This window comes from Alligator sinensis, unplaced genomic scaffold, assembly GCF_000455745.1.
Source record: "Alligator sinensis unplaced genomic scaffold, ASM45574v1 scaffold273_1, whole genome shotgun sequence".
Lineage (NCBI taxonomy): Eukaryota > Metazoa > Chordata > Crocodylia > Alligatoridae > Alligator > Alligator sinensis.
Window position 1 is genome coordinate 1,172,173 of NW_005841943.1, and position 17,892 is coordinate 1,190,064.

Consider the following 17,892-nt stretch of genomic DNA (forward strand, 5'->3'; position numbering starts at 1 on the left):
CCAAGATCGATTGCGTGGAGCTGTGTGTTTTTAACCGTGGCTAACAGACGAAGTAGGTGCCGCTGATCTCCTTCCGTCCAAGGTGTGGATTTTCGGGATTTGTCACGGATCTGTCACTGTAATTTAGTAAGGAGCGCCAAATGACCGGGTTTAACATAATGCCAGTACCAGTTTAAGTGACCCAAAAGCTGTTGAAAGTGTCTCTTAGTAACAGGGAGGAATGCCTTTAATGGATCGATGTTAGGACCATCATGTGAGATTCCATGGTGGTTGGAACCAATATATCGGGTGCTGAGGAACGTGATGTCATCTACAGGATGTAGGCATGACTTTTCCTCATTGATCGTCCATCCTTCACTCTGAAGGTGAGCGACTAGTTGGTTAACTATGTTAATAACGACGGAACTATCACGACCCATGATAGCAATGTCATCGACATCACTCCAGATTCTTAATTCCCCCTCTGGGGGAAGAGAATGTGAGGCATGAAAATTCTTCAGGGTATTGTTCATGGCACCAGTAGCCAGCGACGGAGCGTTGCGATACCCCTGCGGGCAAACCGTCCATCTGTACATAGTGCCATCAATGCACATATTTAGTACTCCTTCAGGGTCAGTTATCGGAATTGAAAAGAACATGTTTTTTAAATCCAGTGTGACCGCGACCCACTTACTTTGCTGGAATTGAGCCATCTCGAACATGCATTGTGGTAGAGTAGAAGGATTAGGTTGTTGAAGTACTTGACATCTTTTGTTGGCCTCCCTATAATCGACGACTAGCTGGGCTTCGTTGGGTTTTCCAGGTTTCGTGACTCCCCATCCTGGTGACAGGTAGGTGCTAGCAGTTACGGTTTTAATACAACCTCATTGCTCGAGTCGCTGCAGGAGGTCAGTAAGGGACTTTTTTAGGGGACCCTTGGTTGGGATTGGTCGATACCGCCAGGTGGAGATGTTACGAAGCGTTGGTTGATGCCAATCCTGTTCTAGGATAATAATGGGTAACGCTTGTAGCACGTGGTCAAGCGCTTTAATCCCCGGGATTCCTAGAATGTTGATGCCCCCTAGTACGGCCTCTAGAGCGTATTGATGACCTTGGACTAAGAATTTGACTTTTGTTGTGACTGCAATAGCGTTAAGTCCTTGTACCTTAATCGTTTTGGTGGTTTTCTGGTGGGGTATCGTTGAGGTAATTACATTAACTTGAGCTCCAGTATCGAGGAGGAAGAGCACTCATTGTTGGTCATCTGGATCAGCAGGGTCATAGACAATAAGTTCGGCGTAAGGACGAGGGTCAGGTTGGAGTTGGAGAAGGCTGCCGGCGGAGCCGACGGCCATTACTCGTTTTTTGGCTGATCCTTGAACTTGAATCCCAATGCTTCAGCCAGACGGTGTTGGGCCTTATCCCCCAAAATACGCAACTGCTGTTTCGTGAGTCCGGAATGACTGAGAAGGAACCCAAACCTGTTTTTTTCCTCCAATGTTCTTTGAGGTGACCACCATAGCTCTCGCCGGGGGTTAAATTCTTGGCGTCTCTGTCTCGGTGCTTCAACCGGGTACGCCGAAGGTCAGTCTTTTACATCATCAGAAGTTCCTTCACTTTGCTTCATGAGCGCCTGCAGTCGTGGGAGATGGCCCAAGAGGTTTCCTACTGGCTGACCCGCCATCGGGTTCAGAAAGTGTCGGAGCATAACAGCATTTGTCCCTCCATATACCTCTACACAGGCGTCTATAGCTTCCAGAGGTGTTGGAATTGCTCCGGGGTCTGATAGGTAGCGATGAGCCCATCTCTCCTTGCGTTGGGTTGCCGCTAGCCCCATTGGATTCGCTCTTGGGCTCCATGAAAGATATGACACCCCAATTATGGCCAAGAGAAGTTGTTCTGCAGTGGCCTTCTGCGGGTGACCCTCATGCCAGGCGTGGAATTTGTGGGTTACCTGTCCCACTACAAGCGCCGGGAGTGGGATGGGCCAGTGTGTACTGTCCGTGACCACGTTCAGATCAGTAGCACGCCCTCCGCTCCACGCTGCTTGTCGGGTCAGGGCACTCGCTTCTTCCTTGTCTAAGATGTCAGATCCGAATTCTACTATTAGTCGCCCCAGCCACATGGCCAAAGTCTCTTCCGGTTTTATTTTAGATTCCTTGCAAAGTTCCTGTATTTCTGGTCGGGTGCGTGTGCAAGAGGTAACAGTGGTACGCGTGGTACCTTCTTCATCTGCAACACGCTTCATTACAGCTATCGGGTGAGCTGCAGCAGAGAGAGAGAGTTAAATTCTTCAGGCGGGAGCGCTGGATACATCCCTCCTCCCATTGCCCCCTCCCCGTGGCAAGGAGGCGGGGCTGTTGGGAACGACGTCACCACAGGGGGCGGGGTTGCTAGGCGGATTCCTGCCGGTTCTTCCGAAGCTCCGCCCCTCTTTTCCAGGTTCTCCAGACGGCTCGCGTTTCTCTCGGCGCCATTTTCTATCAGCGGCACCATGCGGCCGGCACGATTGATAAGTGTCACTCTGGAGTTCTCTGCCGTCCGCTCCAGCGACTCCTTGCTCGCCGTATGCAGTTGAACCTCCAAATCTGCATATTCCCTTAGTAGACCTGCTACTGAACGGAACAACACATTCATCATTTTTCCCTTTTTCCACTTGGTTAAACCCCATCTGGTCACGTGACGGCCCTTGGTCTCCAGATCCTCCCCATTATACACCCGAACTCCCCAAGGGATAGCTTTGTTCTCTACTCTTTTATGACCGCTTCTTCTTTCTTTACGGAGAAGTAGCCGTCAATATTTCGTTCATCCCCTTCTACCGCCTGGTGGTAGGCGATATGCGCCCATAGATCGTTTGCATTTTCCACGCGGCGGATCCCGGTGCGCCAAGGGCAGCACCAAATTAGGTTCGTCTCCATCACCGTGCCCTTAAATCCCATCCTCGTCGCCATGTCTCAGACGGCCGGAGCTGACTTGAGGTGATCTACAAATTGCTCGGCCGTTGGGTGGGCTGGTGAACGGAGAGGCAGACAAAACGTATTGGTTGCAAAAAAGCTTTACTTACACCGCTAGTAGCCGCGACGCAGGTGGTCCGATCGCTTAAATAATTACACGAGTTGCTCCAGCTGGCAAAAACCTGGGCCAGCGAATCCGTAAACGAAACAGGCATGCAGGAAAAGGGGTTACGTCGAGGGATAGCGTTTGGCGACGGGGAGAAAAATCGATAGTTGATCAGGCTATCGATTCACTCTGCTACGAGTCAGGAATTCTCTTAAGTCACTCTGCAGCGTGCTCAAAGTTCTCCGACTTGGGTGGAAGTCGCGTAGAATTTTATACGGCTAACAAGCCAATCACTAGCCGCCACATAGTAATAATTTAGAATCGGCCAATGATAGGACACAAATTTGCATACTAATGGCAGGAACTCTCTTGCACCGGAGTTTTCTATTGCAACAGAAAACTTTTGCTGCGCACAGAGACTCTCATGTGGCGGGAAAAATTCCATCGTGCCGAGGCACTTAAAATCATTGGTTTATGACAGTTTCATGTGCCGTATACACAGATTGTAAGCAGGGTTGGAACCCTTAGTTGTGCGGCACAGAGAGAACTCAAGAGGTCCCCTGAACAGAATGAGTAACTGATAGTCCTAATAGGTTGTCTTTCCCCATGTGGAGTCGAGTCAGGAATAGTGAGACTCTGGAATCTTGAGTTCCCTTTCAGACTCTGGAAAGGATGTTGCTTAACTCTATAGGCATGGACTTTTATACAGTTTTCTCCCAAACTGGCTTCTCATTTCAATTCTAGCTCCTTGCCCAGTCATTCCCACTGCCTCCACCACCAAAGGGTTTTTTTTGCCCAGCCAGTACACTACCCTTTTTTTTCTCACCTTATTTCTTCCCCCCAAATTCCAGTTTTCAGTCATCCCTGACTTTCATAATTTCCACTGGGATCTCCATTAAGCCTTGGTGTCCCTCCAGATTTGTTGTCATGTGTCATTTTCTCTTGGCCAGAAAATTCCAGTAGCCTCCAGCAGTAGGTTCCTTGTTAGAATCATTTCCCTTCTTTCTAGCTACCTGTTCCATCCACTACACTAGTTCCTGATCCCAGTCTCTTCCCCCATGCTCCTCATCCAGTCTGTCTCCCCACCTTTCCATTCTTAGTTCCTATTTTCCTTGGCCAAACAGTCCATTTCCATTCTTCCCAGCTCCATCAGTCTTCAGTTCCAGCCACCATTCTTGTTCTCCAATCTGTTCCCAGTGATACTTGAATAAAATTGGGAGATTTTATGCTGGGATGCCTAGCTTCTACAGGCAACACTAAAACCTGTATATTGAAGGTGAGGCAGGTGCTAGGTCTTCTGTAATGCTGCAGCCAGCATTTGGCTCACAAATCCCTTTTTGGGAACTGTGAATTTAACCATGAGTGTGCAGAAAGGTGTGCTGCACATTCTAGACTGTGAATGAAGAATTCTAGATCTGTAATCCAAGCTTTTAACTTTTAGGCAAGTCAAGTAAACTGTCTGTCCTGTTCTTATCGTCTGTAAAATGTCTCTTGTGTTGTAAGGAGAGCTGGTTAACGTTAGCAACAGGTGCTGAAAATGAAAAGAGATAGTAAGTACTAACTCTTAATTAGTCATAGTATTATCATGGAGTTGCAGTCTATTTGCAAACTAAAAACTAAGGAAATATTATTTCTCTTACAAAGTCATACAAAAGTATTCTGGAGATCCTGGATTAATATGTAATTTGAAATATAATGTATGCATATTCCATGTATAAATACCCAACTAGAGTGCAAACAGCTGTTCCCTGAATTTGTATGCTATTTTCATTTTGTCTCAATTTTTTTGATTTGTTATTATGCAACTGAACTAAAATAAAATCCGTGTTATGCCTCAGAAAACAGAAGAAATGTGATCTCTGCCAAATAGACGTTCTAAGAATGTATGTAGGGATGGATTCAATTCCAGTTTTGGACACACACAGGTGGCTCTTTGTAATGGAGACTGATCAAAATACTAGGTCCAAAAGGCTTTTTATTCTGGGATGTTTAAATGTCTGTATCCTAATTTTTGGTTTCATCTCTCCTTTTTTTAGCATCCTGTGTTAGAATTAGAAGCACAGTTCTTACTCTTTTAAACTGTAATTCTTGCATTTAATCACTGCTTTTCTTGAGGAGTTTTCAAAGCATTTTTAAGAAGATATGTATCAAGATATTAATTATGCTGTTGGGGAAACTAAGGCGTGGTTTGTTCTGTATAGTGTCACTAAGTGCCACTGGCAATTTGGAGCAGTCAGTGCAGCAGTGACTGCAGGAGGCACCATGCCAACACCATCCTCTGCAGCAATGTGAGGCTAACAAGGGGGCACAAACCTCATGAATGGACAATTACACCCCCCACTACTTCTGGCCTTCCTGGCCTCAGGAACAGACAGCAAGCTGGATGACCCATGTTTGTGAGATGCATCTTTGGCATAGGTTGCATATTTGACACCTCTGCCTTTTGGGAACCCTACACTTACGCAGCTGCACTCAGCTGATCCAATAAAGAATACAGATTTCTTTTAAATGTTACAGTTGTAATGGTCTAGGGCCCATTTTCTTTTCAGCACATTGGGAATAACCTGGCAGATTTACTCAGTCTTGCTCTAAACATGTTCATCAGAAACTGGTTAAACTAGTTTTGTCACTGGACTGTTTATTTTCTTTTGCCTCTCGCATCCCCTTTTTCTGTAAATCATCAACTCTGCAACAGTAGCTAGAATTTATCTTTGCATGGGCTACAACTTGCTGAAATACTGAAACTTAAGGATTTGCTGTCTCAACTACTGTAAATTTCCATTTGTATGGGCTTCCTAAATCCCTGTTGCCAGTCTGCATTTTAGAAGTTCCAAAACACTTCTATCAGATTCTTTCAGATCAGGAAGGAGGGCCACATTGCCTGTCAGAGCTTCTTAGTGGGAAAGAAGAGATTAGGTTTTTCCAGAATGGGTTTTTGCTTGTGGAGTAGAAAAATGAATGGGCTCAGATTTCTGGTCACTCTACAGTATATACATATGTCATGTTAATCAATCTGTGCTAGCAATAATTACAAGTAACAGCAGAGCTTACAGTTTACCAGTGTAGCCTTGCATCTAAGACCTGAGCAAAAGCAGATGTACTTAGACATCAGCTAGCAGTAAGCAGTAATTTCACTATCTAAACTTCTGTATTCTGTACCCTTATGAAACACTCTCCCCCAGTTTCTGTGTAGTATCAGTCTCACCGCAAATACTTTATGTTCTTGATACTGTGCTTGCAAACGTTGTGACGTTGTGCTGTTGCATTAGAACTTTGAAGTTAGATAAGGCAGATGAAAAACAAAATATGAAAAAATAATAGTCCATTTTTATTTTCCAAATTGAAAGTCTGATTGTATGCGAGTAAACAAACAGCTGATGATGTATAGCTTCATTTTATAATTTTAATGATCCCTGGAATTAACAACTAGAAAGGTGCAAATATTTGGTGGTATTTGATGATTTTTAATGCCTAGGGGCATAAAATGTTACCTGCCAACCAAGCCAGATATCTTAAATTTTTTCATACAGCACTGTACTGCATGATAACCACAAGGAAAATATTCTGTGTGTTGTAGAAGCAAACTCAAATTGGGTATTTCCTATATGTAAATTTTGGTACCAGTTTGGAAGATTGATTTGAGGAATTTTTGTCACTGAGTGTATGAATGGTATATAGAATTACTGAGAGTTGAATGCTTCAGGAACCCTTCTCTACACAAATCATGTTTCCCTAATCTGTTGTTATTTTCTTAACAAGCAAGTAGCTTGTGTCAAGTATTTGAAAGATCACAACTGGCCTGGGAGCTAATTAAGCAATGATTCACATCAAGAACACCTGTCTAGACATATAACTAGACTCCACAGGGGAAAAGTTAGTGACCATGAAGGCAACCTCAAGGGTCAGTGAACTCATCTGTAAGGTTACTGTAAAATAAAGGGAACCAATGTTCACCCATTAGGAGATGTTCACCCTTCAGGGGAGGAGGAAGACATTCTGCTGCTAACAAGTCCCCAGTTCTTGTGAAAATATAGATTTGAAATCTTGAGCAGCAATTGGAATCTGCTTGTTAACACATGCTAATCTGTTCCACAACCACAGGGATGGTAATTCTCTATTTGCTTTATTGAACCACTGATAAATACAGGAATTCGAAACAGAACCAAGTTCCGTCTTTTTGTATTTTAGCTTCTTAAGTGTTTTCTCTAGCCCTTGTTGACATAGGATTTCATCAATGAATGGATATTTACTACTTCTAAAATGGATCTATAATGCTTAAGTGTTGGTCAGTTATTAGGTGTCTGTCTTTCCTGGGTTGGTACTGAATCGGTGCCCCTGGAGAGAGTTAATGATCGTTTATGCTATAGTTGGGCTCAGACTAACCCCCCTCCCCCCCCCCCCCCCCCCCCCAAGTCCCATGTCCCTACTGCTTGTGATATGGCACTTTGCTACTTTTGCAAGAGTGCTGTATGATAGAAGTTATCGTTTGGAGATGTTTCCTTACTTGAAACGCTGTGCAGGTTGGGAGATGGTCCTCAGGTCAGTTAGAGAGACTGAAGGACTGCAGAAGCTTGCTTATGGCTCCATGGTAAAACTTATTGTCTTATTTCTTCTAATCTATGTGTAGATCTTCTCATCTATTCCTGTGTTTATTGAACCCAGTGATCACTACAAGTACAAGGGTTCGTTCTTGTATGCTGACTGAATTTCTATCCATCATCTCCATTAAATACTGTTTTCAAGTAGGAACAAGTTGCATTTCCCCACTTCTGGTTGTCATATAGTGTTGCTTTCCACTGTTCAGCAGCTCCTGTGTTTGTACCACAAGGGTGGAAGTACTTCTACAGCAGACAAACTGATCAACATGGATAGATTAAGGGCCTGAGCATGCAAAGAAATCCACGTGTAATGGAATCCTATGTACTTCAGGGGTTCTGCATGCAAGGCAGCTCCACTGAAGTGGAGGCCTGAGACTAAAATGGAGGACTGAGTGGAAAGCTGAAGTGAAGGACAGAGACCAAAATACATAGAGTTTCAAAGAGAAAATTACTATAAATAAAATATTTCAAAAGGATAAAATTATGTTAACAACAACATTATTAATTGACACTATCCTCAAAATTGTATTCATTTTAGGTAGGTAGCTTCTTTAGGCGGTGGACATGCCTTACTGCTATGTGCCTGTACTGTATTCCACTACACAATGCTAGTTTTAAGCAGGAACTGTGGACAGAAACTGTAGCATGAACAGTTGACGTAGCACTACAGTGGGGTCTGCTGTAATGCTCTGTTCTCTCTCACTCCACAGAGGAAGGGGGGAGTGCTTGGTTCCCTGCTAGCCTGCAGGGCTTGCTGCTGTTCTGGCCCTACACCCTTTTGCTTGGGCATCCTCCTACCACACCATGGCAGCAGGGACTAGTGGTGCTGTCTCCACAGCAGTGGTGGCAAGGAGGGCTGCCTCTTCTGTGAGGGCAGCCTAAGTAGCTGCTGCCACTGGGAGCAGCAGAAGCTGTTAAACACAGCTCCCCTCCACCCCCTAAGGTAGTAGGGGGAGAGGAGAGCTGCTCTCCTAACTCCCTGCCATTCCTTTGGGCAGAAGGGAAGATGCCTGACACTTGCTGCTCCAAGACCGGGTGCTTGCCAGAAGAAGCCCTCTCCCCTGCGGGGAGTGGGCAGAAATTCTCCTTGCGCCCTTGCCAATCCTTTGGCTGGCAGGAGGGCTGTCTTTGATAGCTGGAGGGCAGCAGTTACCAGCTCATCACTGACATCTTGTCCCCCCACTTCTCCCCCCTATCAGCAGGAGCGAGGGCAGGCTGTCAGTGATCAGTCTCCCTTAGGGATGGGGAGTAGTAAAGGAGCTGCCCTGTATTGCACGTCTCTGCTCCAGCCAGGGGGCTCCGCACATGTGTGTGACACTGTAGGGGTTTTTTTTAGACCAATTAACTTATGTTCAATGCCTTAATTGTGTTCTGATAATTTTTTTAGTAAAATATCGGAAGTGATGAATAGGTTGTTTAATTGCATTCTGTCAGGTTGTTATTTCCCATGCTTCCTGTCTAAGTAGCAGCATTTATTAAATTATTTTTTTAAATCTCAGTCTTTCATATAAGCAGGGTTTTTAAAAATCATATCTGTGTGGTGCTGAATCCCAGATGAAATCAAGGAGCAGGCTGATTAAGACTTAAACTGGTATACAAGGGTTTATTAATGAAAATTAGTCTGATTCTCGCTTTCATGTTGTGCAGGTGAAGAAAAGTTTTAGATATTCCTTGAGATAATGCTGTAGACTTCACTATTACCTGACTCATTTCAAACCAGTAACTCATGAAAATTATACGTTCTTAGTTCTTATCCCATATAGCTATTGTCTACCATGCTGTAAATCCTTATTGTTGTTAACCTGATTATCTCATATTAATGAGATATTAATACTTACATCCATGGTGGTTATAAATAGCTGCAGAGCCAAATGAATGACAGGGCTTGACTAGTAATGCTTGATTCCTACCTTCATGGAACTCCCAACTCCATCTCCTCTGAAACTATACTTTTATTTCTGCTTGCTTTTCCTCTTGTTCTTCTGTTATTTCAAAGCTTTCCTTTTTCTTTCCTCCACTCTTGCCTTTTCTATGTAACACTTACAACTGCTTCTTTTTAAATGCACCAATAACTGCACTCTCTTCTTTAAAACTCTTCCTTGAAAATTTCATAAGGTCAGGTTCTCTCTGAACTGCCATCTCCTGTTCCATTTCAGTCTGAATGATGTCACCTTTTTCTGAATTATAAGGTAAGCTACTCAGGATATGGTCTGCATCACCTTATGTGAGACATGTGCTGGTTGTACTTGCATGTGTTTAAAAATAAATCTACCCATCATTAGAGAGCTTTAGATGCATTTAATTGTTTTGCCTCTTTTTAGACCCAGTGCATGTTAAAGCACCAGAAGTTGCAAGGCGCAAAGAAGAGCAGGAGGAGCCTGACTACTTTACCAAATATTTTAGTGCTGTATGGTGTAAAGCTTCAAAGAAAAAACACAAGAAGTGGGAAGGTGATGCTGTTCTTATTGCAAAAGGGAAGTCTCTGGTGCTGAAAGACATGGAAGGAAAAGACATTGGAAAAGGTATTTTACACCGTACACATTTGTAACTTAGTATTGGCCTAAAGTAAATATGTGCTTGAATAAAGTGAAATTAGGCTGTTTGCTCTGGAGGAGTGGCTTGTAACCAGGGAGAAATGCATCAGTGATCATCAGGCTTCTGTTTGAACGTATTGCTTGTTAATGTTCTTGTCACAGGTCTTGGAGTAACTGAGACTGAGTCTATTTTTCAACTACAGTTAAGTGGTTGAAAATATTATCTTCAAGGAAAGAGTTAATTTTTCCAGCCAATCCAAAATCAACAGAATAGCAATTTTGAGTCTTACAATCTTAGTAGCAGATGTTAAGCTAGAAGACTTTGATTTGATGTTGAGTTAAAATAAAGCCGAGAGGTAAAGGCTATAGTCACTCTGCTCAAGGGCAGTTATTTTTGCCTGAAAGGCAAGAAACAATTTAATTTGCTAAGACAAAGCAATCTATTTAGGAAGAAACTGGTTTAATGTGTTGCTACAAACCCAATTTGGCTTGATTTTAGTGCAGAAATGTCTGTCCTTTAATATTTTGTTAGAGTCCTAACATTGCAAACTTTGCTGCTACTACCAGGGCCAGGCAATTTGATTTGCACATCAATCCTGGACATACAAACCAATTTAAATTAATTTATATCAAAGCTCTATCTGCACAGATAAGCTTAGTTTAAGGAGTGGGGAGAGAAATGACTAAAGTGTGTTGAGAGAGAGGTTAGTTTGAAGTCAGGCAAAAGGCAAGGTAGATTTGTACCTTATAGACTAACAAATCAGATGTATAGCATAAGCTTTGAGTAACATAAGCCACTGCTGACAAAAGCTTCTGCTATATACCTGTGGTTTAGTTAGCTTGTAAGGTGCAAATCTACCCTGGCTTCTGTCTGAAATGTATCAAACCACCCTGCTGAGTATTTTCTGTTGAAGTCCTGTTGTTAGATCAGTAACACTTAAATTGCCATAAAGCACAGGGTCTACAGCCGTGAAAGCACAGGGTCTACAGCAGTGAGGCCAATCTTTTCAGCAGGCATGCAACAAATTAGCCCTGCACTTACCTTAAGTACCACTCCTATCTTTTTCCTTTACCTGATCTCCTGGTCAGCCTTCTGCTCCCTACTTAGGGCTGTGTGAAGCTTTAGTAGCTGATTCGATTCAGAGGAGATTTGGCCTGATTTTGCGGCCGAATCTCTGAATTGAATTGGGGAATTCGGAAGGCTTGCAGGAAACAGAAACTGAGAAGAGGGAGGGGGATCGGGTGATCTTCCATATATGGAAAAGTCTGAGAGGTGGGGAAAGACGGCTCTGATATTGACATCTGTAACTGGCCAGTGACTGTGATCTTGCTCCGAGTTCCCTTCCAATCACAGTGCTCTTGGGGAGGGATGTAGAAACAACATACAAAGCTGTGTCTGAAGTGATCTGTGCCTGTTGTGACCTGTCTCTCTCTTGGAGCAGAAGCATCTGAAAGGTGTCTCTTGCTAGCTAGTCTCTCTTCTTATAAGTTGTATCCAATCCTTTCCTACTTACCCTTGCCTACAATCCCTATTGTTATCCCTATCCATTCCTTTCAACTTATTCTTCCCCCAAAATCCTTTTATTTGTTCTTGTTAGTTTGCCTTGATTCGTTCCCCCAACAAAAAGAAATCTGTGTTTTTCCTGACAGTATGTCATCACTGTGCAGGAAAGCACAACATATATTACACACACACATTTTGCAGCATGCCAAACATGAAGCATGCTGGAAAGGCAGGTGCCAGGTCTTCGGGGGGGGGGGGGGGGGCGGGGGAGCTGCAAGTTCCCTCCCACCCCAAATATAGATGCACCCTCGTTACGGGCAGCAATGAGTCTTCTGCTAGTGAGAGAAAGGAGGTGCTAGCAGTGCCTGCACCTGCACCACCACCACTAACACCACTAACCAGCAGCAGCATGACATTCTCCACCCCAGTTTCAGTTCCCAGCATGAGCCTTCTAGTGCCAGAGGAGGAGCTGGATCTGGAAGAAGAGGAGCTGAGGGCCATAGCAAGGGAAATTCTGGGGAAGGAGGGAGAATCTGAGTTTGTGTTCCACACTCATCACAGTTCCCCTAGAGGCAGGTCTCCTTCTCTGGAAGGCACTTCAGAGGAGGTTGTGGGGGAAGGTTGCTCAGCTGCTCCTGTTGTTGTGCCTCTGCCTGGTGAGGAGGGGGATGAGTCAGGATCCCCACTTTCAACCCAGAAGCGGGTATGTAGTGTAGTGTGGGATCATTTTGAGGTGGCACATGATCCCAGGTATGCTACCTGCCAGCACTGCCAAAGGCAGATCAGCTGCAGCAGGACATGAAACACCTCACCACCACAGCAATGCTGCTGCATCTTAGGAGGTAGCACCCCCTTGCCCTTGTTCTTCCTCAGCCTGGCACCAGTGGGAGCATGCCCAAAAAGAAGTCCCCCTCTCGCTTCAAAGACCCTGGCCCCAAGAAGCAGAGGCAGACCACCTTGGACCAGTGGGGAAAAGGCAGAGACAAAGGGGAGGGGGGGCGCGTTCTGAAGGTGAGCGAGGTCACCCGGAGTATTGGGGAAATGCTTGGTCTGGGTGGCCAGCCCTTCTCCTTTGTTGAGTGTCCAGGGTTCAGGCAGCTCATGGTTCTCATGGCCCCATTATGTCAAGTGCCCACACACACCACCTTTAGCAGGATGGTGGTGCCCTCCCTATATGAGGCATGCAGGGAGTACTTGAGGGAGGAGCTGCGTAAGACAGGTCTGCAGATAGCCTTGCACTTCACCTCGGACATCTGGAGCAGCTGGGGTGGAGATCATACCTACCTCTCCCTCATAGGGCACTTCTGCGATCAGTCAGAATGTTGGTGGGCTCTCTTTCAAACGGAGGTGATGGATGGGAAGTCCCATCCACACAACAAGGGAGATCATGGTGGCCACGAACTGCATGGTGCAGGGGTGGCTCATTGGGCAGGGTGAGCTCACCCGCAGGTTCACAGTCACCTAACAACAGGGCCAATATGGTCAAAGTGGTGTGGCACACCAGTTCCACCTCATCGTCAGGGGACAGGGCTCCCAGTGACGGCGTCATTACTACCAGCCAGCTTATTTCGAAATGCAAGAAAGTGGCGGGCTACTTCCACTGGAGCATCAAGGGGGGCAAGATGCTGTGGGACAAACAGGCAGAGCTGAGCATCCCACAGCACAAAATCATGCAGGATGTGGAGACTCGGTGGAGCTCCACATACCTGATGCTGGAAAGGCTGGTTGAGCAACAGAAGGCCCTCAGTGCTGGTGATTTCCTCCTTAGCCAGGTACAGAGTCAGGAAGGCAGAAGGGCACAGGTAGGGGGACGTGGAAGAGGGGGATCCACTTTCCCGTGCCAGCACTCCAACCACGAACCAATCTCCTCTACCACAGATGCTGTCAATGTGGGCCAAGGGCATGGCTTCAGTGTTGGGGTCCAGAGGCACCAGATAGGTAGCCACTGAGCCCTCCACGCTACCTATTTTGCCAAGGACATGGACATGGAGCTGCTGCACTGCGACCCCTTGGCCTATTGGGCAACCTGCAGGCAGGTGTGGCAGATCTGGCCATGGTTGCCCAGGAATACCTGTTTGTCCACTGACCAGTGTTCCAAGCGAGAGGGTGTTCAGCATTGCTGGGAATTTTGTGACACCCCGCTGCACCTCCTTGGATCCTGGTTTCATGGAGCAGCTGTTATTCCTGAAGGTGCTGGGATTTTGCTTTTAACAGTTTGAGGTGCACTTTCACAGAAACCCCTGCACCTGTCTCCTTTAAACTTGGCAGGCTTCATGCCCTCAGAAGGGGCTACCATCCCTGCTGTTTTCATCTGAATCTGCAAAAAAATGACAAAGTTATAGGTATTTTAGTGATTCCCCATTATAGTCTATGGCCAAACCTCTGAATCAGCATCGAATCTCTGAATCTGAATCGACCAGATTGAATCAGGACAGTGATTCGAATCGCTGAATCAAATCACTGTCCCTCCAAATTGGCCAAATCCAAAGCGAATACTTGCTGCTTCATACAGGCCTACTCCCTACCCTGTACTCCCCAACCAAGCTGCTACTCTTCTTTCGGCTGTCTGCTGTCTGCCCTTTGCACCCTGCTGATCTGATGCTCTGCTTTCTGCCCTCTGCCCTATCTGCCACTGTACGTCCTGTACCCTCCCCAGTGTGCCACACACCCAGAGGCTTCCTTTGCCACTTGTTGCACCCATGCTACAGGTTGGCCACTCCTGGTCTACAAGATGTAAACAGTATTTCCAAATATCAAGCTCCAGAAAGCTAAAGCTTACATGTACTCTCCTAGACTACTTTACACATGCCTTAAGTAAAAATGAAAAGGGAAGTATAATGGATCCAGTGTCCTTGCACTCATTTTTTCTCTCCTTTCTCTCTCTCTCCTTTCTCTCTCTCTCTCTTTTTTCTCTCTCTCATCACAACATGCTTAGCAAAAAAAGAATGCACAAGAACAAAGGTAGTATATGAAGTTTTTTTTTATTGTCACCAGGTTTAGAATGTTTAGGAAACCCGGTATTTACTGTAAAAAAACAGAATGATGCCCCCCCCAGCCCCCCCCCCCCTTAGCATTTATGATTATTGATTACATTAATATGCAGTGCATCCTGCCATGTACCCCCCACCCCGGTTTTGTTTTTCTGGTGTACTGACATTCCAGCACCTTACAAAGTAGACACTGCATTTATTTTGGCACTCTGGCTAAAAATGTTGCCTACTAGGGGTGTGCGAAGTGGGCCATATTCGATTTGGATTTGGATTTGGATTCAGCCCGATTCGGAGGACAGCGATTCGATTCGCTGATTCAGATCACTGTTCCAATTTGATTCTCCTGAATCTGAAGATTGAGTTCTGATTCGAAGAATCAGTGATTTGGCCATAGACACAGCTTTATATGTTTTTTCTACATACCTTGAGGTATGTAGAATGCGGAGATGGTGGGGCAGATGGACCATCCCACAAGAGCGTGGGGGGGGCCCCCACATGCTCAGCGGTGGACCCAGAAGTGGACTGGAAATACTTCTGGTCCACTTCTGGGTCTGCCACCAAGCCTCTGGGGGACTACCCCGGTGCCCCCCCAGCTGGGTGATTGGCCGTGGTGCCCCCCACAACTCGAGGCACCAGTTGCCAAGTTGGGGGGCTGCAGGGGTTGTCCCCCACACACTCTGCGGAGGATCCGGAAGTGGACTGGAAGTGGTTTGGGTCCACTTCCGGGTCTGATCTGCTGCTGAGTGCGCTGGGGAACCCCCAGCACTCCTGTGGAATGCTCCATCCGCCTCACCATCTCAGCGTTCACGAGCCACCTGGTACCTTGAGGTATGCAGAAAAAACATATAAAGCTGTGTCTGTGTCCAAATCGCTGAATCTCTCCGAATCAAATCGGAGGCTTCCGATTCGATTCGGGGAGGTTAATGGGTTTCTTAATTTGATTCGGATTCAGAGATTCGGCAGCTGAATTGGGCTGAATCTCCTCTGAATCAAATCGGCAACCGAAGCTTCGCACAGCCCTATTGTCTACCCCTGAACTAGTCTGTTATATATAAAATGGGACCACCATTACCTCCTCTTCTAGTTGATTCTTGATTGCTGGCACTGTGTTTTGTGACGATAGTGTGTGTGTTGAGCATGCTCTAACAGTGCCTACCAGATCAAGCCTTTCAAGAGTTGTAGGTAAAGGAATACCTAGTTTTTGAACCCTAATCAGTTTTAAAGGCAAGTTAGGCTGCTCGGCAGTGTCAGCTCTGAAGCACTTTTGTGTGTGTGTGCAAGTTGAACTTCAAAGCACCTAGGGAATCTTAGGCTCCTCTGTTTGTGACTTTCTGGAGTTTAGGTGCCTCCAAGATGAGGTAGCAGCTGAGCAGAGATGTTGAGGATCACAAGTTTGGACTTAAGCACCTACATTCCACCTAAATCTTTTCCTGGATCAAACCTCAATTTGGCATAAGAGTACAAGTCCTGCTGATTCCTAGGTTGTCTAGTGCTTTGAATACACCATTATTAATCGCCAGTGCACATCTCTTTCAGCATGTTCTTGATGAAAACCCTGCTCTCTGTCCTTTAGCACAAGGCTGTAAATTGGTGGTCCTCAGCCTTTTTAGACTCAAGGAACCCCTTCAGAACTTTTCAGAATTTACTGGCACCCTATCAAAAGACTAATATAAATATATCTTGAATATGATAATATAAACATAATCCTAGTATTTACGTTATAAACACCTTGGACAGTCTGGGATGTATGGCTAGCAGGGACAAGTTGTTGAGCTGCATATGCGGAACATAGGAAACGCTGAGAAGGTGAGAGGAAGATGGAGTGGGTAGAAGGGAGTACTACCATGTGGTCACTGCTACCACCACTGAGGCCAGGTGGATTTGCTCTGTGTACCTACTTCCTGCAGAGCCAGATCAGAAAGCAGCTGTTGCAGAACCACATGTTTTTGCTGCAGCCCTTCCTAATCTGACCTTGCATGGCATCTGCTAGAAACAGAGGCATGTGTTTGCTCTTTGGAGCTGAACTGAAAAGCAGCTGCAGGCATGCTTGCCTGCATTATGTTGTGCAGCAGGCAGGCAGACTGCTTCAACTCTGTCTCGGACGGCCAGAGCCGACTCGAGGTACGTTAGAAATTGGTCGTACGTTAGGGCTGGCTGGTGAATGGAGAGGCAGACACAACTTATTGGTTGTAAAAAACTTTACTCACGCCGCTTGCAATCACGACGCAGGTGGTCCGGTCGTTGGAACAACCACGCGAGTTGTTCCAGCTGGCGGGGCCCAAGCCAGTTAATCCATCCGCAATTCGAAGCCGGCGGGGAAAGGGGTACATCGGGGTTGCGCTCGGTGACGGGAAGAAAGATCGATAGGTGATCAGTCTATCGATCGGCAGCCGCAAGTCAGATAACTTCAGAGGCACTCTGCAGCGTGCTCAAAGCTCTTCGACTTGGGCGGAAGTCGCGTGGAATTTTAAATGGCCAGCGAGCCAATTACTAGCCGCCACGTGTGAATAATTTAGCACTGGCCAATAGCGGGGCACAAATTTACATTCGAATAGTGGGAACTCTTTGCACCATGCATTTCTGTGCTGCAAAGAAGAAATGCATCCTGCAAAGGAAACTGCAAATTGGCGGGAACTCTTTCCTATACGCGGGTTCTCAATTGCAGCAGAACACTCTGCCCAGCAAAGCAGCTCTCATGTGGCCAGGAAATTCCATAGTGCCGAGGCACAAAAATCACTGGGTTGTGACAAACTCCTCCTTGTTTGGCTCCCATGTGCCTCCTGAAAATGGAGGTGCATGAGGCAGTTCCAACTGGTAGTAGCAGCAGCCTGTAGATGGATGCCACTGCCACCAGGTAGACACACTGCCCTGTGTGTCTCTGATTTTAGAAAGTACCTTGGAGCTCAACCGGAAAGATTTGCAGCAGAATCAGCATGCCTTCCTACTTAACACCTTTCTCCTGCTTCTGCTCCTCAGTTTGGCTCTGATGTGCTCCCAGAAAGCAGAGGCACTTAAGACAGTTGGACCCTGTGGTAGTGGTGATGGTGCAATGCTCCTGGCAGGTTCTTGCAGCATCCCAGGGTGCCACGGCATGCCAGCTGAGAACTACAGTTAACAGCTGTTGCATTTCTCCCAGGAGAAAACCTTTTGTCCTGAGATCCTACAGATGTTGTCCTACCTGTTGTCCCATTTCAAATACTTGTGAAGTATGCTATATAAAGTGTGCT

At 45.9% G+C, this 17,892-nt stretch overlaps 1 protein-coding gene across 5 annotated transcripts in view; it reads left to right on the plus strand.

Annotated features, from left to right (window-relative positions):
• Positions 1 to 17,892, plus strand: part of RAD54B (RAD54 homolog B) — a 123,119-nt gene that overhangs the window by 75,061 nt on the left and 30,166 nt on the right. For all 5 annotated transcript variants that reach the window (XM_014518210.1, XM_014518209.2, XM_006019990.3 and 2 more), the window contains exon 4: positions 9,959 to 10,159. In XM_014518210.1, the coding sequence (XP_014373696.1) occupies positions 9,959 to 10,159 (201 nt within the window). The remainder of the gene's footprint in view (positions 1 to 9,958; positions 10,160 to 17,892) is intronic.